The following is a 19,212-nucleotide window of genomic DNA, read 5'->3' on the forward strand; positions in this document are numbered from 1 at the left end:
TACAGGTTGACTTTGAAGTTTGTACTACTTAGTTTCTATCATGCAGTCCACATATGTGTATTTTATACATATATTGCCACCAAAGCATTTGATGATATTATACTCCCATAGTACTTGGAAATGAGAATTCATGACTCAGTAATATAGAAATCAAAATGTTAAATGCATAAAATTGTAGGGAAGCTCTAACACGTACTAGATCATTTTAAGAAAATTGAGGGTGGTAAATATGTTACTTGAAACAGAGAGAACCAAATTTGTAAAGTCCTAGAAAATTCTTATGGCATTGAGATATCAAGGGAGGAGATAAAGCAGCGTAAGATCATAAACTTGAATTATACAACCACAAGTACCTCAGTTCCTTAAATTGTACATCATGACAGTATATAATACTTGAGATAATGGGCACAATCTATGTGTGTGTGTGTGTGTGAGATGACACAAGCTACTGGGGGTAAAATCGTCCGATCCAACTAGATGAGGCCGATCCGTAGTGGTATCAATGTTGGGAAGAACAAAAAATTAATACTATTAAGTGAAAATAAAGGAAGAATATCGAAAGCAATATGATTTATTATTCATCTAAAACATTTCTATAACCACAAATGGCATAGCACAAAAGTGGAAGACAAACAAAACACAATAAGTATAAGTACCCTTTCTTGTTCATGAGTGATCAAAGACTAAGAAGATGGATTAAGGAGCAATGGCTGGCCATCTAATGGAACTGAAGCGCTAGTCTCCATAGTCCAATAAGATGATGTTGAAACTGAAGTACTACTATCTGGCCAGAGCCCAATTGGTTGATCAGTAGTTATAAAGCAGTCCTCATCTTGTTCATATTCTTTATTGACAAATAAATTCTCCGATTGAGAAGCTCTCAATCTCTCAAGCTTTGTTGCAACTTCTTTCATTGTAGGTCTTTTCTTGCCACTCATGTTCAGACATCTAATTGCAAGTACAGCAACTGCCTCAAGGTCCTCTTTTGTACCTTCTTTTATAACTTGAGCATCAAGGATCTCAAACAGCCTATTCTCCTCCATTGAACAAATAAAATATGAAACTAGACTTTTCTCCTCTTGTGATCTAGTTGATGAAATAGGCTTTGCCCCCGTTAACAGCTCCACAAGCACAACTCCAAAGCTGTAAACATCACTTTTATCTGTGAATTGGCTTGTTCGGAAGTACTCTGGGTCTAAATACCCAAATGTCCCTTGAACTAAGGTAGTTAAGTGAGTTTGATCAATTGGCACTGACCTTGAAATCCCAAAATCTGATACTTTGGCTCTATATCTATCATCTAAGAGTATATTGGTAGACTTGATATCTCTATGATAGATAGGTATAGAAGCTGCTGAGTGCAAGTAAGCTAGTGCTTCTGCAACTTCTATAGCAATTCTCAATCGACTATCCCATGTAAAAGGGAATTCACCACTATTATCATTGATATGACTAGAAAGAGTTCCATTGGGGATGAACTCATAAACAAGTTGAGGAACTTCTGTCTCCAAACAACATCCAAACAATATAACAACATTTCTATGGTCAATTTGTGAAAGAAGGACAACCTCATTAATGAACTGTTCAATTACGACGCCTTCTTCTTCTTGAACTCCTTTGGATTTCTTAATTGCTACAATTTTTCCATCTGATAACATACCTTTATACACAGTACCTTGCCCTCCACGACCCAGAATTCGGTTCTCATTATAATTGTCAGTAGCCTTCAGCAATTCTTCTTCACTGAAAATTTTTGTTTTCTCAACATTATCAGCTTCTGAAGAAATTTGTTGTTGGAGTAAGAAACCACCATTCCGTTGAAAGAACATCTGTTTACGTTTGTTTTTCTTTCTTTTCTTCAATACTTTATGCAACCAAGTGGAACCAAAGAGTACAAATGAGAATCCCAAACCGCCTAGGACACAAGCTGCAAGACCCAACATAAGTTAGAGAAATTAGGAAATTAAAGCATGTAGAAAATTAAGATATAGAATGTAGAAATGATAAGAGTATTAATTACGTACCTATGGTGATCTGTTTCTTATAAGACTTCTTTGGGGGTTTGCAGCCAGATATAGACCCAGTTATCGACTCATTGTAGTGGATCATCTCATCTCCTTGAAAACCATGTGAACAGGAGCAACTGTAACTACCGGGCAGATTGGTACAAATTGCCGTGTAACTGCAATTATTATCCGCATCATGTTCGCATTCATTTATGTCTGTAACAAAGATTAGCATAAAAAAGTTAAAGGTTTAGACCTTGGTTGTAAATGTTGTTTCAGTGGCCATTGTAGTTGTCTTGTAAATGAAAATTTTGGATGTCTCATTATGATACCCAATATTTAAATTTTTAGTAAAGATTTATGTATTATGGGAGAGGGTTCTCAGTATTGGGCAGTGCACCACAAAAACGGTATTTTACATTAACAAGAGCGCAGATCATGTCCTTGTACAAATACCGTTCAAGGCTTGGAATCCATTGGTCCCACAATGAATTCCATGCGACTGGCCCTAGAGGGCCGTGGATGGTACTTGTACAAGGACATTGTGTGAGGAGGAGAGAGATAGACATAGAGGTGCTACCGTACCCTACCCTACCCTGATGGCTCTAAGTAGAAACTCTTCCCCTGTATTGCATGGAGATTATAGTAAATACATGAATATATGTAGAACATATCATATATGCGAAATTATATGGAGATATAATCCTAAAAGATAAATTTTATTGAAGAAAGAATTACATCCAACCAACTGCTTGTCTCCCAATCAATAATCATTAGGGTGTGTACTTTATGTTTATGAGGACTGAAACAAAATATTCCTTGACCAATATTAATAGGCATAATATTTCGATATATATGAGGGTGGACCTTGGTGCAACGGTTAGGTTGCTCCATTGTGACCAAGTGGATAATACTACATACATTATGACGACCCTCTCCAGACCTCGCAGTGGCAGGAGCCTCGTACACTGGGTATACCCTTTAATATTTCGATATATATGGAGACTAAAACCTGAACCCGAAAGCAAAATGAGGGATTTTTTTTTTTTTGGGGGGGGGGGGGGAGAGGGGGAATAAGAACAAATATGAAATTAATTATAACCAGGCCTTGGACCACAATTTGTTTTTATGTAAAGTTAGACCACAATTAAAGAGGCTTACGTACAATCCTATCAAAATATATATATATATTAAAGAGGCTTACAAAACAAAGGAATTAAAAGAATGGTACAGATAAGGGATATGTAAGAGAGGTAGGTTACCTTGGCATCCGTCTGAGAGGTAAGGGTTCCCTTGGTAACCTAGGTCACAGTAGCAGCTGTAACCAAGACCATTCTTAGAGTAATCGCAATAGCTGTTATTGCCGCATGCATAACTAGGTTCAGCCCGACACGATCGGTTCTTTGTTGTTGTTGTTGTTGTATTCTGATAACTCCACTCTATGGCCCAATCAAGCACGACTTGGAGTTGTTCTCCTGTAGTGACGTTGAAATCGTTGGAAAGATAGGAGAGTGAGAAGTTTATCGACTTCTTGTCAACTAGGAAAGCATAACCGCAAGGATTGAAAGACCAAACATCTGTGTGGTTGTTTTCGCTGGAGATGCTAATCACGAAATACTTGTACCCCTTTGGGATGAAGTTCTGGCAACACCCAACGGAGCAAGTCCCATTATTCACAAAATTTTCACTATTACATGCCAAGCTACACCCACTACGGAAATTTCAACTCATTTTGTCCATATAAGGGAAGTCGCCGATAGTTGCAACAGTGTCACAACCCAAAACTGTGAAGCTGTTCTCTGTGTCGGAGAAAGTGAATGGGCCTTCCAAATCGATGAGTTTATCACCATTATAAATATTAAAACCAGAGCTGTTGTAACAATCTTGAGCTAACTTGGATACAATTTGCAGCTGCCCCTCTATTGAAACACTGAGAATTTGCAGATACCCTGTGTGCAACAACTTTGGGGGGTTGTAACTGTCGTTGCAGATTAATCCAAACCCTGCTCTATAACATTTTGAAGCTCCAAAACCGAACGGGTACGGAACTGTTATGTTCCCGCATCTATCTTCACAACCTGGTTTCGCTATTGATGAGGAGGAGTTCAAGGAAACTGATGATGTTGCAATTGGCCGCCATAACAGGAGGGGAGGAGGAGGAGAAAGAACTGAAGAAGTACCACAAAAAGAGGACCCCCCATGATCGATGATGAGCTTCTTTAATTTAATTTGTTGCTCCTCTATTCTTTTTATAGCTTTAATTAATGGGACGAAATTTTGCTGCAACAATTTGTAGCAGGAATGTTCCTGCTACAAATTTCCTTGGCTGCCATCAGCCTTGTTCCACACGGACGTCCGGTCCAAGGGAAAAAAAAACGCGCAGCTAGCCATGCATGCACTACAAAGTCTATAATAGGACAGATTTTGAATGTTCCAAACACTTTCCAAAAAAAAAATGATAGATCACATGGCTGGTCCGCCAGTTAAATCATTCATTATTAGACATGCATTAAGGTCCCTCATAGTTATAGTGGTGGGTCAATTTTTTTTTGTAATCACACAAACCACACACTAATCCCAAAAATTTAACCAATTTTTTGGATCTTGGAATGACGGATATACACAATATACACCACGCTCACACACCCTATATGGGATTGGGACTAAACCTAGGTAATCCAGCACAATGGTTTTTTTGATAATCACATAAATCACACACCAATATCAAAAGATTAACTAATTTTTGGGACCGCGGATATGAGATCTCATTAAAATTCGAACACTACGGATAAAGAAGTCTGTGGTAATCCTTTCCTGAACTGAGAGATATTACAGTCCTATGACAATCAAATCTCAAATCAATCGATTGATTTCTTGTATCCTCAAATAAGAATTTTTTGGTTTTTTTCTTTTGAAAAGTCCATTCTGGCTGGCAATGTAGGATTCACATTCTAATGTGATTATAGAAACACGAACGAAAATGACTGAACTAGGAGAGGGGATCAACTCTTCTAAGCTCGAGGCCGATATGTTCAACTCTTCTAGATTCAAAAAGAAAAATCAAACGTACATTCTTCCAAGTTAAAAAAGAAATTCATTAGTTTTAAATTTTCTCTGACTGGAACATTACACGCCTTTACAAGAAAAATTCCTAACAGAATGTGAAAAGTAAAAACATCTTCACCCATGAAGTTTGGTACGAAAACATCAAGATCTCGCATTTTTTCACTCATCCAAAGAAGGCAGTTTGGTCGGGTTAGGTCAGGCTGTAGTCAGGCAGGCTAGGTCAGGCTTAGAATCGATCGGTTCAATTGGGCACTCGACGGGCTAGCACCTTACACTGGGACCGCCCAATTATTAAACATGTCGGGCTTAAATCCGATACGATTAATAATCGAGCCGAACCAGGCCGGGCTTTAATCGGACGGGTTAGGCCGGGCATGGAATTGACACCCCTAGGTACCAACCTTTACCTCTCAAGATGAGACCCAATGAATGGAAATTTTTCATGGACACCCCCTCTAAGTATGCAACATGTCACGAACATGCCAAACTTGAGCAAAATATCAACTTTCCCCCTAACGTTAAGGATGGTTAACACCCAAAACTAAAATGTCCATTTTACCCCTTGTAATTTCAATAAAAAACTCTTAATTATTCATTAGTTAACACGTAGAAAACACTTCACTAGCAACGTGTGGGTCCCACGATCATTATTTAACTTTGGGTCCGCGTCTTTTTATCTTTTCTTTTTTTAATCACTTGTTTATTTTTCTTCCTTTTATTCAACCTGTGGGTCCCACGATCATTATCATCATCTTCTTTCCTTCATTATTCTCTACCTTCTTCTTATCAGAGTGCATTCCCACAGCCCCTGCTCTTCATCTTTCCCTTCTCCCCTCCCCTGTTCTCCTCGAAGTGGAATGAATCCAATTGTTTACCAAAAAAAAAAAAAAAGAATGAATCCAATTGTATTCCCTATTCCCTCCCCATGTCACACCCTGCGCTCCAATCACCACTACAAACCCGTCTGCATCACCTCTATTCGCACACTCCTACACACCGCCTCTGTTCATCACTGCCCTACCCCGGAAAATTATCACCTCCAGTTTGCTGACCGGCCTAGTTCCCCAGTTCCTCTAATAGGGGGATGGTGGATTCCACCCGGGCAGGGTATTTGGGCATGGATAGAGAGGTCATTTCAGCCCCCCTTTGTTAGAGGAACTGGGGAATTGGACCGATCAGCAAACTGGAGGTGATAAAGATCCGCCCTACCCCACCAATAGCACATAACTCAACCCCTCCCTGAAATCCAGCCCCACCCCCTATGATGGGGACTCATACTTACGGGGGTTATTCTGATGTGATGGTTGGTATACCGTCTTGATGCCAGAAAATCTGCCCCTTGATGCTGCCGCTTCCCTATTGTGTATGCTGGAAAATCCAGGCCAGATTCAAGTGGTTCTTTTTAGTTTCTTATGACCTCAAAAGTTTGAATTACTGGGCTTCTCTTCAAATTTAAGAAAATTTTAAGAAACTAAGTTCACCTAAGAACCTATTCGCAGGTTGGGACGAAAGAACTCTGCTCCTTCCGTGTGATGTCCCTTGGCCCAGTTATTCCCGGCATCAGACTGTCCAAAAACAAAGTTATCTGGACGGAAGATCTGGCCGTACGGGCAAGCCCGTACACTATCCATGAGCACTACACGAGGAACAAACCTTCCTCAAGAAGCTTCATTGTAGTAGACATGGACGCGTTCCGGCCAGTTGCAGATCTGAGGTACCAGTGTACCTTGCGGTCGGATCTATGATATGCTCATCACAAACAACCTGCCAGAACTTCGATCCGATCTGGTTACTGCATTGCCCACCTTGAACGTGAAGGATTTCTCTCATTTTTCACTGTGAAGAGTGAAGAACCTTGAAACAAAAGGGTTGATTCAGAGTGATCAAGCGAAGAAACAGAGTTTGCTTGCGTTGGATCATCTTCCCCATTTTTGGGTAAATTTGGGTTTTACCCTTAAGGGTATTATAGGAAGTTCACCTTTCTGTAAGGGTAATTTCGCCATTAAAAAATACTTAGCAGCAACTTAACTGCACTAACCCAAAGGAATGGACTAAGTTGAAATAAAAACATAAAATAAAGGTGATGTGTGATATTTTGCCAAAGTATGACATGTCCATGATATATTGGATACTTGTACTCATCACAAAAAGAATAAAAGTACGTAACAACTTAAGGAAGATAAAAACTAATCGGTTTATTTCTAATTAATCAGTTCAAGGGAAAAAAAAAAAACGGTAAACATGAGAATGGGACCATTTATTAAACGGTTCCAGATGGAAACGATTCTAGTTTACAAATCTAGCGACACTCTTGTATATGTTTCAATTCCGATTTTGTAGTTGATTTGAGTTAAAAAATTTGGGTCCAAGTGAGAATGAACCTATTTTAGTTGGGTTAGCTTGAATTATGCCATCAAGGCTCAAAATCTGATTTAAAAATCACAATAAATTAAAGGGAAAATTACATTCACCTCCCCTGTATTTTGTTCTAATTACACGTTTCTCCCCTTAATTTTTCCACCTTATAATTTGACCCCTTCCAGTTTACGACGTTAGCCTGCTCTTAGATATTACACGGAAAAGACTATTTAACCCTTGTACTAAAATAACAGAAATTAAATTACAATACTACCCTTTCCTTCGTCTTCAACCTAAAACACCCATAACAGAGGAAACGAATCACCAGTCTTCATCTCCAATGAGCTCTAAGGTATCTCCGACGAAAACGAAGGTCGAGGGATTTTCTGAAAGTGGTTTTGTTGAATGTATGGCATGTTGACTGGTTAAGTTCAATCCACACATCACTCCATCACGTCTGGTGGTTGCGTTCGATATCGAATGAAAATGCATCAGATCGCTCATTGAAGAGCTGAGGACTCCGAACCCACCAAGTAATGAAGGGTTGGGGTTGTTGCCGTCGCAATCTTGTTTTGGGTTTTAATAGAAGGGGTTAGGGTCTTCTGGAATGAGGTTGAAGATGAATTCTAGAATATTCCAGATTCTTTGCTTAAAAAAAAAGGGTTTCCTTCCCTGATCTATGATACGATTCATGGTCATCCATAGGCTATCCAAGGCGTTTGGTGGCAGCCTTCTGGTCGTCAATAATTTGTCGTCGTTCGCGGTCAATTTGTCGTCGTTCGCTGTCAATCTTCGAAGCCGGTGATCACTTGGTCTGGCCATCTCAAGCGATTTCAATTTAAAGCAGAACCCTAAACTGGATTTTCTGTTTCGTTGTTTTGGGGAAGAAGTGGGAATATTCCCAACCAAAGTGACAACCTGAGCTTTTGATGATGATGGTTTGATGGATCGAGAGTGTTATTGGTGAATAAAGTTTGGTTGGACACCTTCCAAATTTCTCGTGAAGGTCTGTGACCTCCTTGTACTCTTTTGCGCTTAGTTGGGCAAATGTTGCTGGAGAGTTCAACTCTTATGAAAGTTGGAAATTGTCCGCTTAGGAGGATTCTCTGTAATCTTTTTCTAGCAGCCCTGTGTTATTTGTTTTGACTTGAACAAAATGCTAGGCTTTCTGGAATCATTTGGACCTATCATCACATGGTGATGGGGCTTCTTTATTTGGAGCATTTGATGATGTTCAGAGGATTTATTTAGAGTGAAGTGATCTCTTTTCCGAGATAGCTATTAATATGTTGATTTTGTGTATTTATTCTATCATACTGGGTTGTTATTGGATTTTTCCTCTTTCCTGGTCCCCTACCCCCTTCATCTGGACTCTGTGCTCTCATTTGCCCATCTGCGTCTCCTCCTCTTCCTCTGCTGCCAAACCCATGAGGCAAGCTCATGCTCTAACTGGACACCTTCAACACCGCCGAAGACGCCGCCTTGGCCTATGATCGCGAGGCCTTTAGGCTAAGAGGAGAGAATGCTCATCTCAATTCCTTCTCAGTCAATGGCAGCTATTTTTATCTCCGACGATATCCAAGTACAGAGGAGGAAGACGAAGTGGGGAAGAAGAAGAAGAGAAAGAAACCCCCTTCTCTTCGTTTTTAATCAAAAGGGTATAATGGTATTCTTACAAGGTCTCGAGGTTAGTTTTGGTATTAATCAAAAGGATATAATGGTATTCTCACAAGGTCTCAGGGTTAGTTTTGGTAGGTCTTAGTAATTTTTTGAAAACAACAGGAGAATCATATGTAAGGTGGGAAAACCAAAAGGAAGAACGTGTAATTAAGACAAAGTATAGGGGAGGGGATATAATTTTCCCTAAGTTAAATTAATTTACTTGTGTAAATTTACTACTAAACACTAGAAAGTGGTGCCAAAGTCTGATACTTTGACTCTATATCTATCATCTAAGAGTATAACAAAACAAATCCTTTAAAAAAAATTAAAAGTGATCTCATCATAGTGATTGGAACAGTTATAGTCAAACACCCTGACCAGGTCAATTTCGTAGACAATCAATCACACAACCACCGCTGCTTTAACTATTGACATAGTCATCTTTGAGTCCATAGCAATGTACTGCAACTGGCCGGAGAAAAAGAATTCGCTCAGAAAATGAATGAACCAGGGGAGGTCTTCTATGCTCAAGTTTGGATTCTTCTAGGTTCAAAGTAGAAGTCACCATGAAATAACTTAGCAATCCACTCAGCCCCCCAAACAACGCTCATGTCTAGCCTTTTACAAGGAGCGAGGGGTGCAAAGCTTACAAATGTCCACCCAAATTTGGAAAGAGAATGGACAGTTAAAGAACAAATGATCTCTCCTCTCCATGCCCGTGTAACAAAAGCAACAAAAGGGAGGAACCATAATTGATCTGTTGTCTCAACTGGACTTGCTAGGGACAACATCAACCAAACACCTCAAACCATGAAGGACTGACGAGGAATAGAGAAGTGAAACCAATACATAGACTGATGATACCCTTTCTTGTTCCTGAATCAAAGACTAAGATGATGGATTAAGTAGTAATGGCTGGCCATCTAATGGAAATGTAGCGCTAGTCTCCATAGTCCAAAAAGATGATGTAGAAAATGAAGTACTAGTATCCCATAGGCCAATTGGTTCACGTATACTGCAGTCCTCATTTTGGTTAACTTCTTGAACAAGCAAATTCTTTGATGGAGAACCTTTCAATCCCTCAAGATTCTTTGCAACTTCTTTCATTGTGGGTCTTTCCTTGCCATTCATCTTCAGGCATCCATTGGCAAGTACAACAGCTGCCTCAAGGTCCTCTTTTATACCTTCTTTTACAACTTGAGCATCAAGGATCTCAAACAGCCTATTCTCCTCCATTGAACAAATAAAATTAGTAACTAGACTTCTCTCTTCTTCTGATCTAGTTGACGAAATAGGTTTTTTCCCCGTTAACAGCTCCACAAGCACCACTCCAAAGCTATAAACATCACTTTTATCAGTGAATTGGCTTGTTCGGAAGTACTCCGGGTCTAAATACCCAAATGTCCCTTGAACTAAGGTAGTCAAGTGAGTTTTATCAATTGGCACTGACCTTGAAATCCCAAAATCTGACACTTTGGCTCTATATCTATCATCTAAGAGTATATTGGTAGACTTGATATCTCTATGATAGATAGGTATAGAAACTGACGAGTGCAAGTATGCTAGTGCTTCTGCAACTTCAGTAGCAATTCTCAAGCGACTATCCCATGTAAAGGGGAACTGATCATCATTGTTATCATGGATGTGACTACAAAGAGTTCCATTGGGGATGAACTCGTAAACGAGTAGAGGAACTTGTGTCTCCAAACAACATCCAAACAATTTAACAACATTTCTGTGGTTAATTTGTGAAAGAAGGACAACCTCATTAATGAACTGTGAAATTACGCCTTCTTCTTGAACTCCTTTGGATTTCTTAATTGCTACAATTTTTCCATCTGATAACATACCTTTATACACAGTACCTTGACCTCCACGACCCAGAATTCGGTTCTCATTATAATTGTCAGTAGCCTTCAGCAATTCTTCTTCACTGAAAATTTTTGTTTTCTCAACATTATCAGCTTCTGAAGAAATTTGTTGTTGGAGTAAGAAACCACCATTCCGTTGGAAGAATATTTTTTTAAGTTTGTTCTTCTTTCTTTTCTTCAATACTTTACGCAACCAAGTGGAACCAAAGAGTACAAATGAGAATCCCAAACCGCTTAGGACAGATGCTGCAAGACTCAACAATGTTAGAGAAATTAGGAACTTGTATATATATACATATGCATGTTATCCTTAAAAGTGCAAAAAAACAAGGTTACAATCTTGTTGTCAAGATTTACCCTTAGCAGGAACTAGGAAGAAGTAAAGTGGGTAAATGGGTGAAGGGATATCCTTTGCCACTGTCTTGTAGAAATTAAAGATGTAGAATGTAGACATGATATGAGTATTACCTATGGTGACCAGTATCGTATTAAACTTCTTAACGCAACGTGACCCATTTTTCAACCCATCTCCTTGAGAACCAGATGGACAAGAGCAATAGTAAGTCCCGGGTAGATTGGTACAATTGTCACTGCAATTATTAAGTTGTGGATCCTCGCATTCATTTATGTCTGCAACATAGATTAGCATAAAAGGATTTAGACATACTTGGTTGTAAATGTTGTCTCAGTGTCCATTTCAGTTGTGTTTGTAAATGGTATTGTACATAAGACAGCAATGAGGCCATTCATGTGAGAAGGAGAGAGATAGACATTGAGGTGCTAAGTGTACCCTATCCGGCTATCCTGATGGCTTAGAGGAGCTCTTCCCATGTATTATACAGAGATTATAGTAAATACATGTATATATATGTAAAATATATCAAATATAAGAAATTATATTGAGATATGTTCTTAAAAATTAAATTCTATTGACAAAAATTACATAAAACCAAGTGCTCAATAAGGGATTTTTTTTTTAAGGATAAACTATTCCCCCCTCCCCTCCATCATGCCCGAATGACATGCCCCAACCTTGGGTATTGAGTAATAACTCTCCTTCTCCTGAAATCAAAAGATTCTATCAACCGTATCCCCTTCGGGGAGAAAATTGCTATTAAGTGATGACATTCCCCTAAATATAATTAATTAAACCCCAAAATACCTTAATATTTATGATATTTCAATAATATCCCCTAACCATATCAAAACCTTAGAAACCCTAGTTTCGCCAGTTACGGTCACCACCACCACCTATATGCCCTAAATTTCCGCCTAGGAAAACTGATCTATCTGAAGCTTTGAAAGAATCTTCCAATTCTGTGAACTTGCCAAGCCCTGATGAAGTCTGGTCTATTTCTCAGGAAAAGCCAAAAGAGGGGGATGTTCTGATTGAACATGTTATTGAGAAAGAGGTGATAGAGAAAAAACGAGATTGAATATTTGGGTGGCGAGATTGAGAAAGAGGTGTTATAAATATTCAATTACAGAGGATGGGGCATACTCAATTACAGAGGATTCTCTACAATACTATTGATGCAAGTAGTGGATTCTATAGATACCCAGTGACCAAATAATCAACCGAATCGTCGGGTTTGTAGAGATTCAAAGGAATCGCAGCAAATTGGATCGTGGCACCGCCTTGCAAGAACAAGACCGCATAATCGGAAGGAATATTCAGAAGCTTACGAAGATCTGCTTCTGCCTTTTCGATTATGGAAAGAAATTCTTTACCTTTGTGGTTCATCTCCATGACGCTCATGCCGGAATTTCGCCAATTGTAGAGCTCTAATTCCTCCTTCTTCAAGACATTCGCAGGAAGAATTGCAGGGCCAGCGGCGAAGTTGATAATGCGATCTTGAGATTGGGATGTTTGAGTTGTGGTTGAGCGATCTTGAACTTAGGTGGCGCAGGTGATTGAGAGAGGCTTATTTGTGCGCATTGAGGTGGCAAAGTGGCCATTGTTTGAAGGGAAAGTGGTGATGGGGGTGATAGGATTTTTCAAAAAGCTAGATTTGGAAGAAGGGTTAGGGTTTTGGACAAGAAAGGCGTGAAGAGAAGCTGCCATAGCCATTGCAGGAGGAGGAAGAAGAAGAAGGGGGTAGTATAGTCTTTTTATAACACTTAACAGTGAATTTTCACGGAATGGGTTCGATTGATAGAACCTTTTGAGGGGAGGGGAGTAATTAACCCTTTTTTATAATAACAAATATGAATTTAATTATAACCAAGCGTTAGTTAGAGTCGTTAGACCACAATTAAAGCTCTACAAAACAGAGGAATTAGAAAAAAAAATTGTACAGATAAGGGAGAGAGAAAGAGAGAGGGGGGAATGGGTTACCTTGGCATCCGACAGGGAGGTAAGGGTTCCCTTGGTAACCTTTGGTACAGTTGCAGCTGTAACCGAGACCATTCTTGGATTCAGAACAATTGCTGTTATTGCCGCATGCATAACTAGGTTCGTTCAGACATGAATGGTTCTTTGTTTTGTTCTGATCACTCCACTCTATTGCCCAATCAAGCACGACTGGGAGTTCTTGTATAGTGACGTTGAAACCGTCGGAAAGAGAGGACAATGAGAAGTTTAACCAATCCTTGCCAACCAGGAATGCAGAGCCGCAGGGATTGAAAGACCAAATGTCTGTGTGGTTGTGGTAACTGGTGATGTTAATGTACAAATACTTGTACCCCTTTGGGATTAATGTCTGGCAACAACCAATGGAACAAGTCCCATTATTCACAAAATTTTGACTATTACACGCCAAGATACACCCACTACTGAAATTCCAATTGTTCTGCCAGTCTGAGATGGTTGCTACAGTGTCACAACCCAGAACTGTGAATCTGTTTTCTGTGTCAGAGTAAGTGAAAGGGCCACCCAACCAGTTCAAAGGATCAAAATTAAACGTATTCTCACCGCTGATGCCGTAGCAATCTCTAGCTAACACGGATAAAGTTTGCAGCTGCCCCTCTATTGAAACACTGAAAACTTGCAGTGCCTGATATTGGCTGAACGTGAACAACTTTGGGCCTGGGTTGTAACTGTGGTTGCAGATTAGTTGATACCCTGGTCTGTAACAATTTGAAGCTCCAAAACCGAACGGATATGGAACTGTTATGTTTCCACATTTTTCTTGACAACCTGGCATCGCCACTGAAAAATTCAAAGAGACAGATGTTGCTACTACTGGCCACCACCATAACAGGAGGAGGAGGAGGAGCTGAAGAACCACAAAAGGACCCATGATCATGAGCTTCTTTAAGTTTAATTCAATTTGTTTTATGTTCTTATCTAATACTTCTTATAGCTTAACTAATGGGAAGTCCAACGCAACGCATGCAAGTTATCTTCTAGCGTGCGTGACCATTCACTACAAAGTCTACAGCAGTTCTACCCCAAAAAAAAATCTACAACAGGGTTTGAATATTCCTAATCCTTTTCAAAAAGAAAATTTATAGATGACATAGTGATTGGGTCAACACCCCATGATACTTGTGCGTACGTTTTCATTGGCCTATATGTTGATGCATAAGTCCATATTACCAGTTTGGTTATCTAAACTTCGAGTCAAATATAATATATTAAAGATTTTTTTTTATTTTTTTGAAAATGTCAATTCTGGCGGCCAATGTAGGAATCAGGGGAGGGTAACAGCTCTTCTAAGGGTGTTGAACTCTTCTGTATTCAAATAGAAGAATCAACCGTTCTTCAAGGGGTATAAAAATTATTAATTATCTTCAAACAACACTGACCGGTTCTATTACATGACTTGACAAGGAAGATCCCTAATGATCCCAACCTCTACCCCTCAAGATGAGATGAGACCCAAAAGATTTATCACAAAAAGAAAATTAGTAACAATTAAATTTAAGAAGATAAAACGGAATTCAGCAACCAGGTTCACGTACGTGAACGGCTCTAACCCGTTCAGATGAAATCCACCCCATATGGGTCCCACAGTAAATTCCATCTAAACGATTCAGAACCGTTCTCGTACGTGAACATGAGCCCAACGGGAATTCAGGGGTGTTAATCGGTTCAAGGTTTTTTAAAAATGGTAAAAACTAGAGTAGAACCATTTATTAAACGATTATAATATCCCTGATCGAAGCCAGTTAGCGAACGATTCCAGTTAACAGTTCTAGCTACACTGTTATATCTGTTTCAGTTCTGACTTTGTAGTGGTAAAATTTTTGGGGCCAATTGAGAATAAACCTATTGGTTCCATCAACGCTTTATTGAAGTTAAATTAAAGGCATATAAACATTCCTGAAACGTATTTCAATAACACCGTAATAATTTGATCATTTATTTGTAACTACAATTATACCCTCCAAGATTTCTACCAAACAAAAAAAAAAAAATTTAACCTAGAGCACACCTTGCTAAGGTATGTTAGCAATAACTGACTTAAAAAAATTAAATAATTGTTTTTTTTTCAAAAAAATCTCTGCTTAAAATACAAACTACCCCTATGGGATATGGCCCTATTCCAGACTCTACTGCTACTGCAATTACAAACCCCTCTTCCCCAACCCCCCCCCCCCCTCCCGAAAAAAAGAGCTTCAAAATAAAGAAAATGTTGCTCAGCATTTGCAAATGGTAGTCTGAATAAAGTATGCAAGCAGCAGCAAATGAAGCATTTAAAATATACGATGGAAAATTTGTTACAAGCCAAAAAGGCAAATAAAAAGGAATGCCTTGACGTTGGATGCAACCAGAATTGTGGAAGCCCAGTATTCAATAGTACAAACCCAACTCTTTTTCTTTTTCTTTTTTTCTTTTTTCCTTTTAGTGTTACAAACATACAAATACACATGCCAGAAATCTCAATCAATATACTTACACCACGTGGTTAGATCAGAAGCCCAATAAAGCCTGCTATGTTCCTAGAGAAGCTCGATCATCTGGCCCAGCAAGCATAATCTGGCATTTCCAAGCAGTTGGATTTCAAATTCTTATATAGTGTTAAGAGTTAGTGTTAGTGTGTGTGTGATTGCCTCGGTGACAGATTGAAACCAACTGAAACTTACATTACAATCAAAAGCAAATCTCCTGGCCAGCATAATGGCTGCATTCCTTTCTCGCTGTGATTCAAAGGCCAATACAAAGGAAATCCCCTTCTTTGCTTGCCAGAACAATGCCTGAGATGCAGCATTACCACCCCCTCTGACTCCACATAGCTGAGAAGACAAATAAGTAAAAGAAACAGTTTTCAGAAATGAACTGGGTATCAAACTGAATGAGTTGTGCCTCCTAATTTAAGTCTTCACCAGAGGGTGGATTGCAGTTGAGCATAGATATATAAAACAAGGTTCTAAAACAAATTTTAAAATATATATGTCTTGTGTTTCAATTGCCAGTGTTGGAATGGTTCCAACACAATAAGCATATGTCACAGACACAGTTAAATCTATTTCTTTAGCAAAATCAGTTTCAAAACTATGTCAACCAGGCAGTGGGGATGTTCCATGAATATTTCATACCCATCAAAACCAGGGGAAACAAAAGATTAGTTTCACTGAACAGCTAAACCAGTAGGATAGATAACAGGGAGAATCTCAGAATTGGAGCCAATACTCGAAAACCACAGGAAAAAAAAAAAAGAATTAAGTTTCACTGAACAGCTAAACCAATAGAATAGATTAAGGGAGCATCACAGAATTGGAGCCACATGATTTATACACTGTTATGGAGCAACACATAGAGCATGTCTAATGCACAGAGAATTACGACCAACCACTCAATAGGCCCTACATATTAGATTTTCAAGGCCAAAAATGGCATATTCAGATAATTTTCAGCATTTTCTCTGAAGATTAACTTTGAGAGCTCCTGATTATGCTGATTGCTGGCCAAGCCACCCAGCAATTTCTAAGGTTGTTTTCATCTCAAGGAGACATGTAGTGCTCCAGACCTGTAGCTTCAGATGCAAATTTCCCAATATATCTCTCTCCTTCGTTTTGAATTAAAAGAACTTCCCATGACAACCAGACAACTGAGAGGAGGGGAAATAAACTGATCCATATATTTGTAGGAAGACTTATTTCCTGTTCTTAGACTGTAGTTTTCTTTTATTGAAGAGAGATTCACATTCCGACAACTTACCTGCATCGATGTGGAGTAATTCTCCTTGGCCTTTGTAATCCTTCCTTTACAAAGCTTGATCCTCATCCTTCCCACATGAAATACGTGAACGCAATGAGGTGGATGATCATTTCCATTCATTTGGGTCACAACTACCTGAAGCAACATTGTAAACACAAGGACAATCGTAAACAGGCCATAAAAATGATGAGCAGTGTTCTTCATGCTCTACAAATCATAGTTGCAACTTGAATTCTCAATGTAGATGCTACATAGTTGGTTCTCATCCTTCAGAGACTACAAGTGTAATAGGAGCACCCGTCGACAAAAGGATCACCCTCAGTCTATAATGCTACAGCAGCAGGTTTTGAGCAATGAGTTTTTTTTTTTTTCCATCTCTATAATATAGAATAAACCACTCATCTGCTCTCCCCCCCCCCCCCCCCAAAAAAAAAAAAAGGAAGGGAGATAGATGTTTGCCAACAAAAAAAATGGTTCAAGAAGGAAACATAAATAGGCTGAAAAGGACATTATATATGGGAACTTATTAGCATTCACCCCCCTAAGGTGAATTAATCAAAGCTGAAATTTACCTTGTTGCAGCCATAATTTTTTATATCAGAAACACTACTGCTAGAATTCCTCCTTAAGAGACCTTCAAACTCAAGAACTTCTGTTCTTGATGCACACTTGTTAGATCATACAGCTCAACTCAACTCAAACTTATCCCAACAAAATGGGGTCACCAACAAAGATCCTTTTTCTCCAATCAGCTCTGTTCAAAGCCATACTTTTTTCTAGTTCTAAACTTATGCACGTCTTTCCTCACCACTTCTCCAAGAGCCATTTTAGGCCTACCCTGGCTCTTTTAGCCCCTTCAATCTAAATTAAGTCACCCCTCCATACTGAAGCATTTAAAGGCCTCTGTTGCACATGTACATGCCACCTTAGGCGACTTTCTCGCAACTTATCATGCATCGAAGCTACTCCAAAATTAGATTTAATTTTTTTATTCCTTATTTTATCTTTTTCTAGTTTTACCAATCATTTATCTCAACATCCTCATTTCAGCTATATTAAGTTTGTTTATATATTGTTTCTTTACAGCTCAACATTCAGTCCCATACATAAATTTTGATCGTGTAATTGTCCTATAAAATTTTTCTTAGTTTCAAAGAAATACATTGATTAAACAACACTCCTGATGTACCCTCCATTTCATCCACCTTATTCTAATTCTTTGTGCAAATTCATCCTCTATTTCTCTTTATTTACAATTGAACCTTGGTACCTAAAATTTTCACTTTGCGATATCTCCCTATCATCAATTTTCACCACCTCACTTTCAGTCCTATTGTTATTAAAGTTGCAGACCACATAATATATTTTTGTTCTACTTGAAACCTTTTGATTATAAGGTTGATCTCCATAATTTCAACTTTGCATTTATCCTTGCTTTTGATTCACCACGAAAACAATCATCAGGAAAAAGCATCCCACCAAAGGATCTTATCTTGAATGTCTCTAATCAGCTCACCTATGATTAGCGAAACAAATATGGGGTTTTAGATGTGAACCTTGATGCAATCCAATTGTAATTGGGAATTCACTGCCCTACCCCCTACATTTATGACACTAGTCTCTACACATTATACATATTTTTTTATTATGTCCACATATTTACTTGAAGCATTTTTCTTCTCAAGCACTTGCCAAATTAACTCTCTAGGGACTTTATCATAAGATTTTCTAAGTCAACGAAGACGATAAGAAGATCCCGCTTGCATTCTCTAAATCTTTCCATTAGTCTCCTGAGCAAATAAATTCCATCCATGTTTGATCTTCCTGGCATAAAATCAAATTGTGTATCCAAAATATTAGTTTGTTGTCTCAAGCGGTTTCAATTACTCTGCTCTTATAATTTCATAATAGGGCTCATAAGTTTTATTCCTTCACATTTATTACAGTTTTCAATATCTCCATTATTTTTATAAATAGGAATCACAATCCATCTCCTCCATTCATCTAGTAATTTTTCCCCTAAAAGCTTGAGTTGTAGCCCTACACTTTGTGCCCCTTGGTATCATGTGCAGAGTCGTATGTGTGGGCCTGCATGTGGGGGGTGTAGAGACGAATACATAAAACGATTCAGAAAACGAATGGA

The 19,212-nt window shown here is 38.7% G+C and overlaps 3 protein-coding genes across 3 annotated transcripts in view; all 3 read right to left on the bottom strand.

The window, feature by feature from the left end:
* Positions 1-683: 683 nt before the first annotated feature.
* On the bottom strand, positions 684-11,208 carry LOC122668333 (wall-associated receptor kinase-like 1). The gene is made up of 4 exons (XM_043864917.1): positions 9,982-11,208; positions 3,269-3,324; positions 2,025-2,222; positions 684-1,942 (listed from the first exon to the last, which is right to left on the bottom strand). Exons 1-4 carry the CDS (start codon positions 10,938-10,940, stop codon positions 684-686), a joined length of 2,472 nt encoding a protein of 823 aa, XP_043720852.1. The 5' UTR covers positions 10,941-11,208.
* Positions 11,209-13,242: 2,034 nt separating this feature from the next.
* On the bottom strand, positions 13,243-14,205 carry LOC122668334 (wall-associated receptor kinase 2-like). Its single transcript, XM_043864918.1, has one exon. It carries the CDS (start codon positions 14,203-14,205, stop codon positions 13,243-13,245), a length of 963 nt encoding a protein of 320 aa, XP_043720853.1.
* Positions 14,206-15,578: 1,373 nt separating this feature from the next.
* LOC122668938 (stomatal closure-related actin-binding protein 1-like) overlaps positions 15,579-19,212 on the bottom strand; it is a 44,589-nt gene continuing 40,955 nt past the window's right edge. The window contains exons 11-13 of the mRNA XM_043865528.1: positions 17,070-17,204; positions 15,995-16,144; positions 15,579-15,887 (exon numbers count right to left, since the gene is read on the bottom strand). Coding sequence (XP_043721463.1) covers positions 15,843-15,887; positions 15,995-16,144; positions 17,070-17,204 — 330 coding nt within the window. The 3' untranslated portion in view covers positions 15,579-15,842. The remainder of the gene's footprint in view (positions 15,888-15,994; positions 16,145-17,069; positions 17,205-19,212) is intronic.

This window comes from Telopea speciosissima, chromosome 7 (genome assembly GCF_018873765.1).
Source record: "Telopea speciosissima isolate NSW1024214 ecotype Mountain lineage chromosome 7, Tspe_v1, whole genome shotgun sequence".
NCBI lineage: Eukaryota > Viridiplantae > Streptophyta > Magnoliopsida > Proteales > Proteaceae > Telopea > Telopea speciosissima.

Excerpts from the sequence above, each read along its gene's own strand:
- LOC122668333 (XM_043864917.1), bottom strand. The coding sequence starts at position 10,940 with ATGTTATCAGATGGAAAAATTGTAGCAATTAAGAAATCCAAAGGAGTT. Across the intron at positions 2,223-3,268 it reads CCTCTCAGACGGATGCCAAG|ACATAAATGAATGCGAACAT; the intron begins GTAACCTACCTC and ends TCTTTGTTACAG. Across the intron at positions 1,943-2,024 it reads TAAGAAACAGATCACCATAG|TGTTGGGTCTTGCAGCTTGT; the intron begins GTACGTAATTAA and ends TTCTCTAACTTA.
- LOC122668334 (XM_043864918.1), bottom strand. The coding sequence starts at position 14,205 with ATGGGTCCTTTTGTGGTTCTTCAGCTCCTCCTCCTCCTCCTGTTATGG.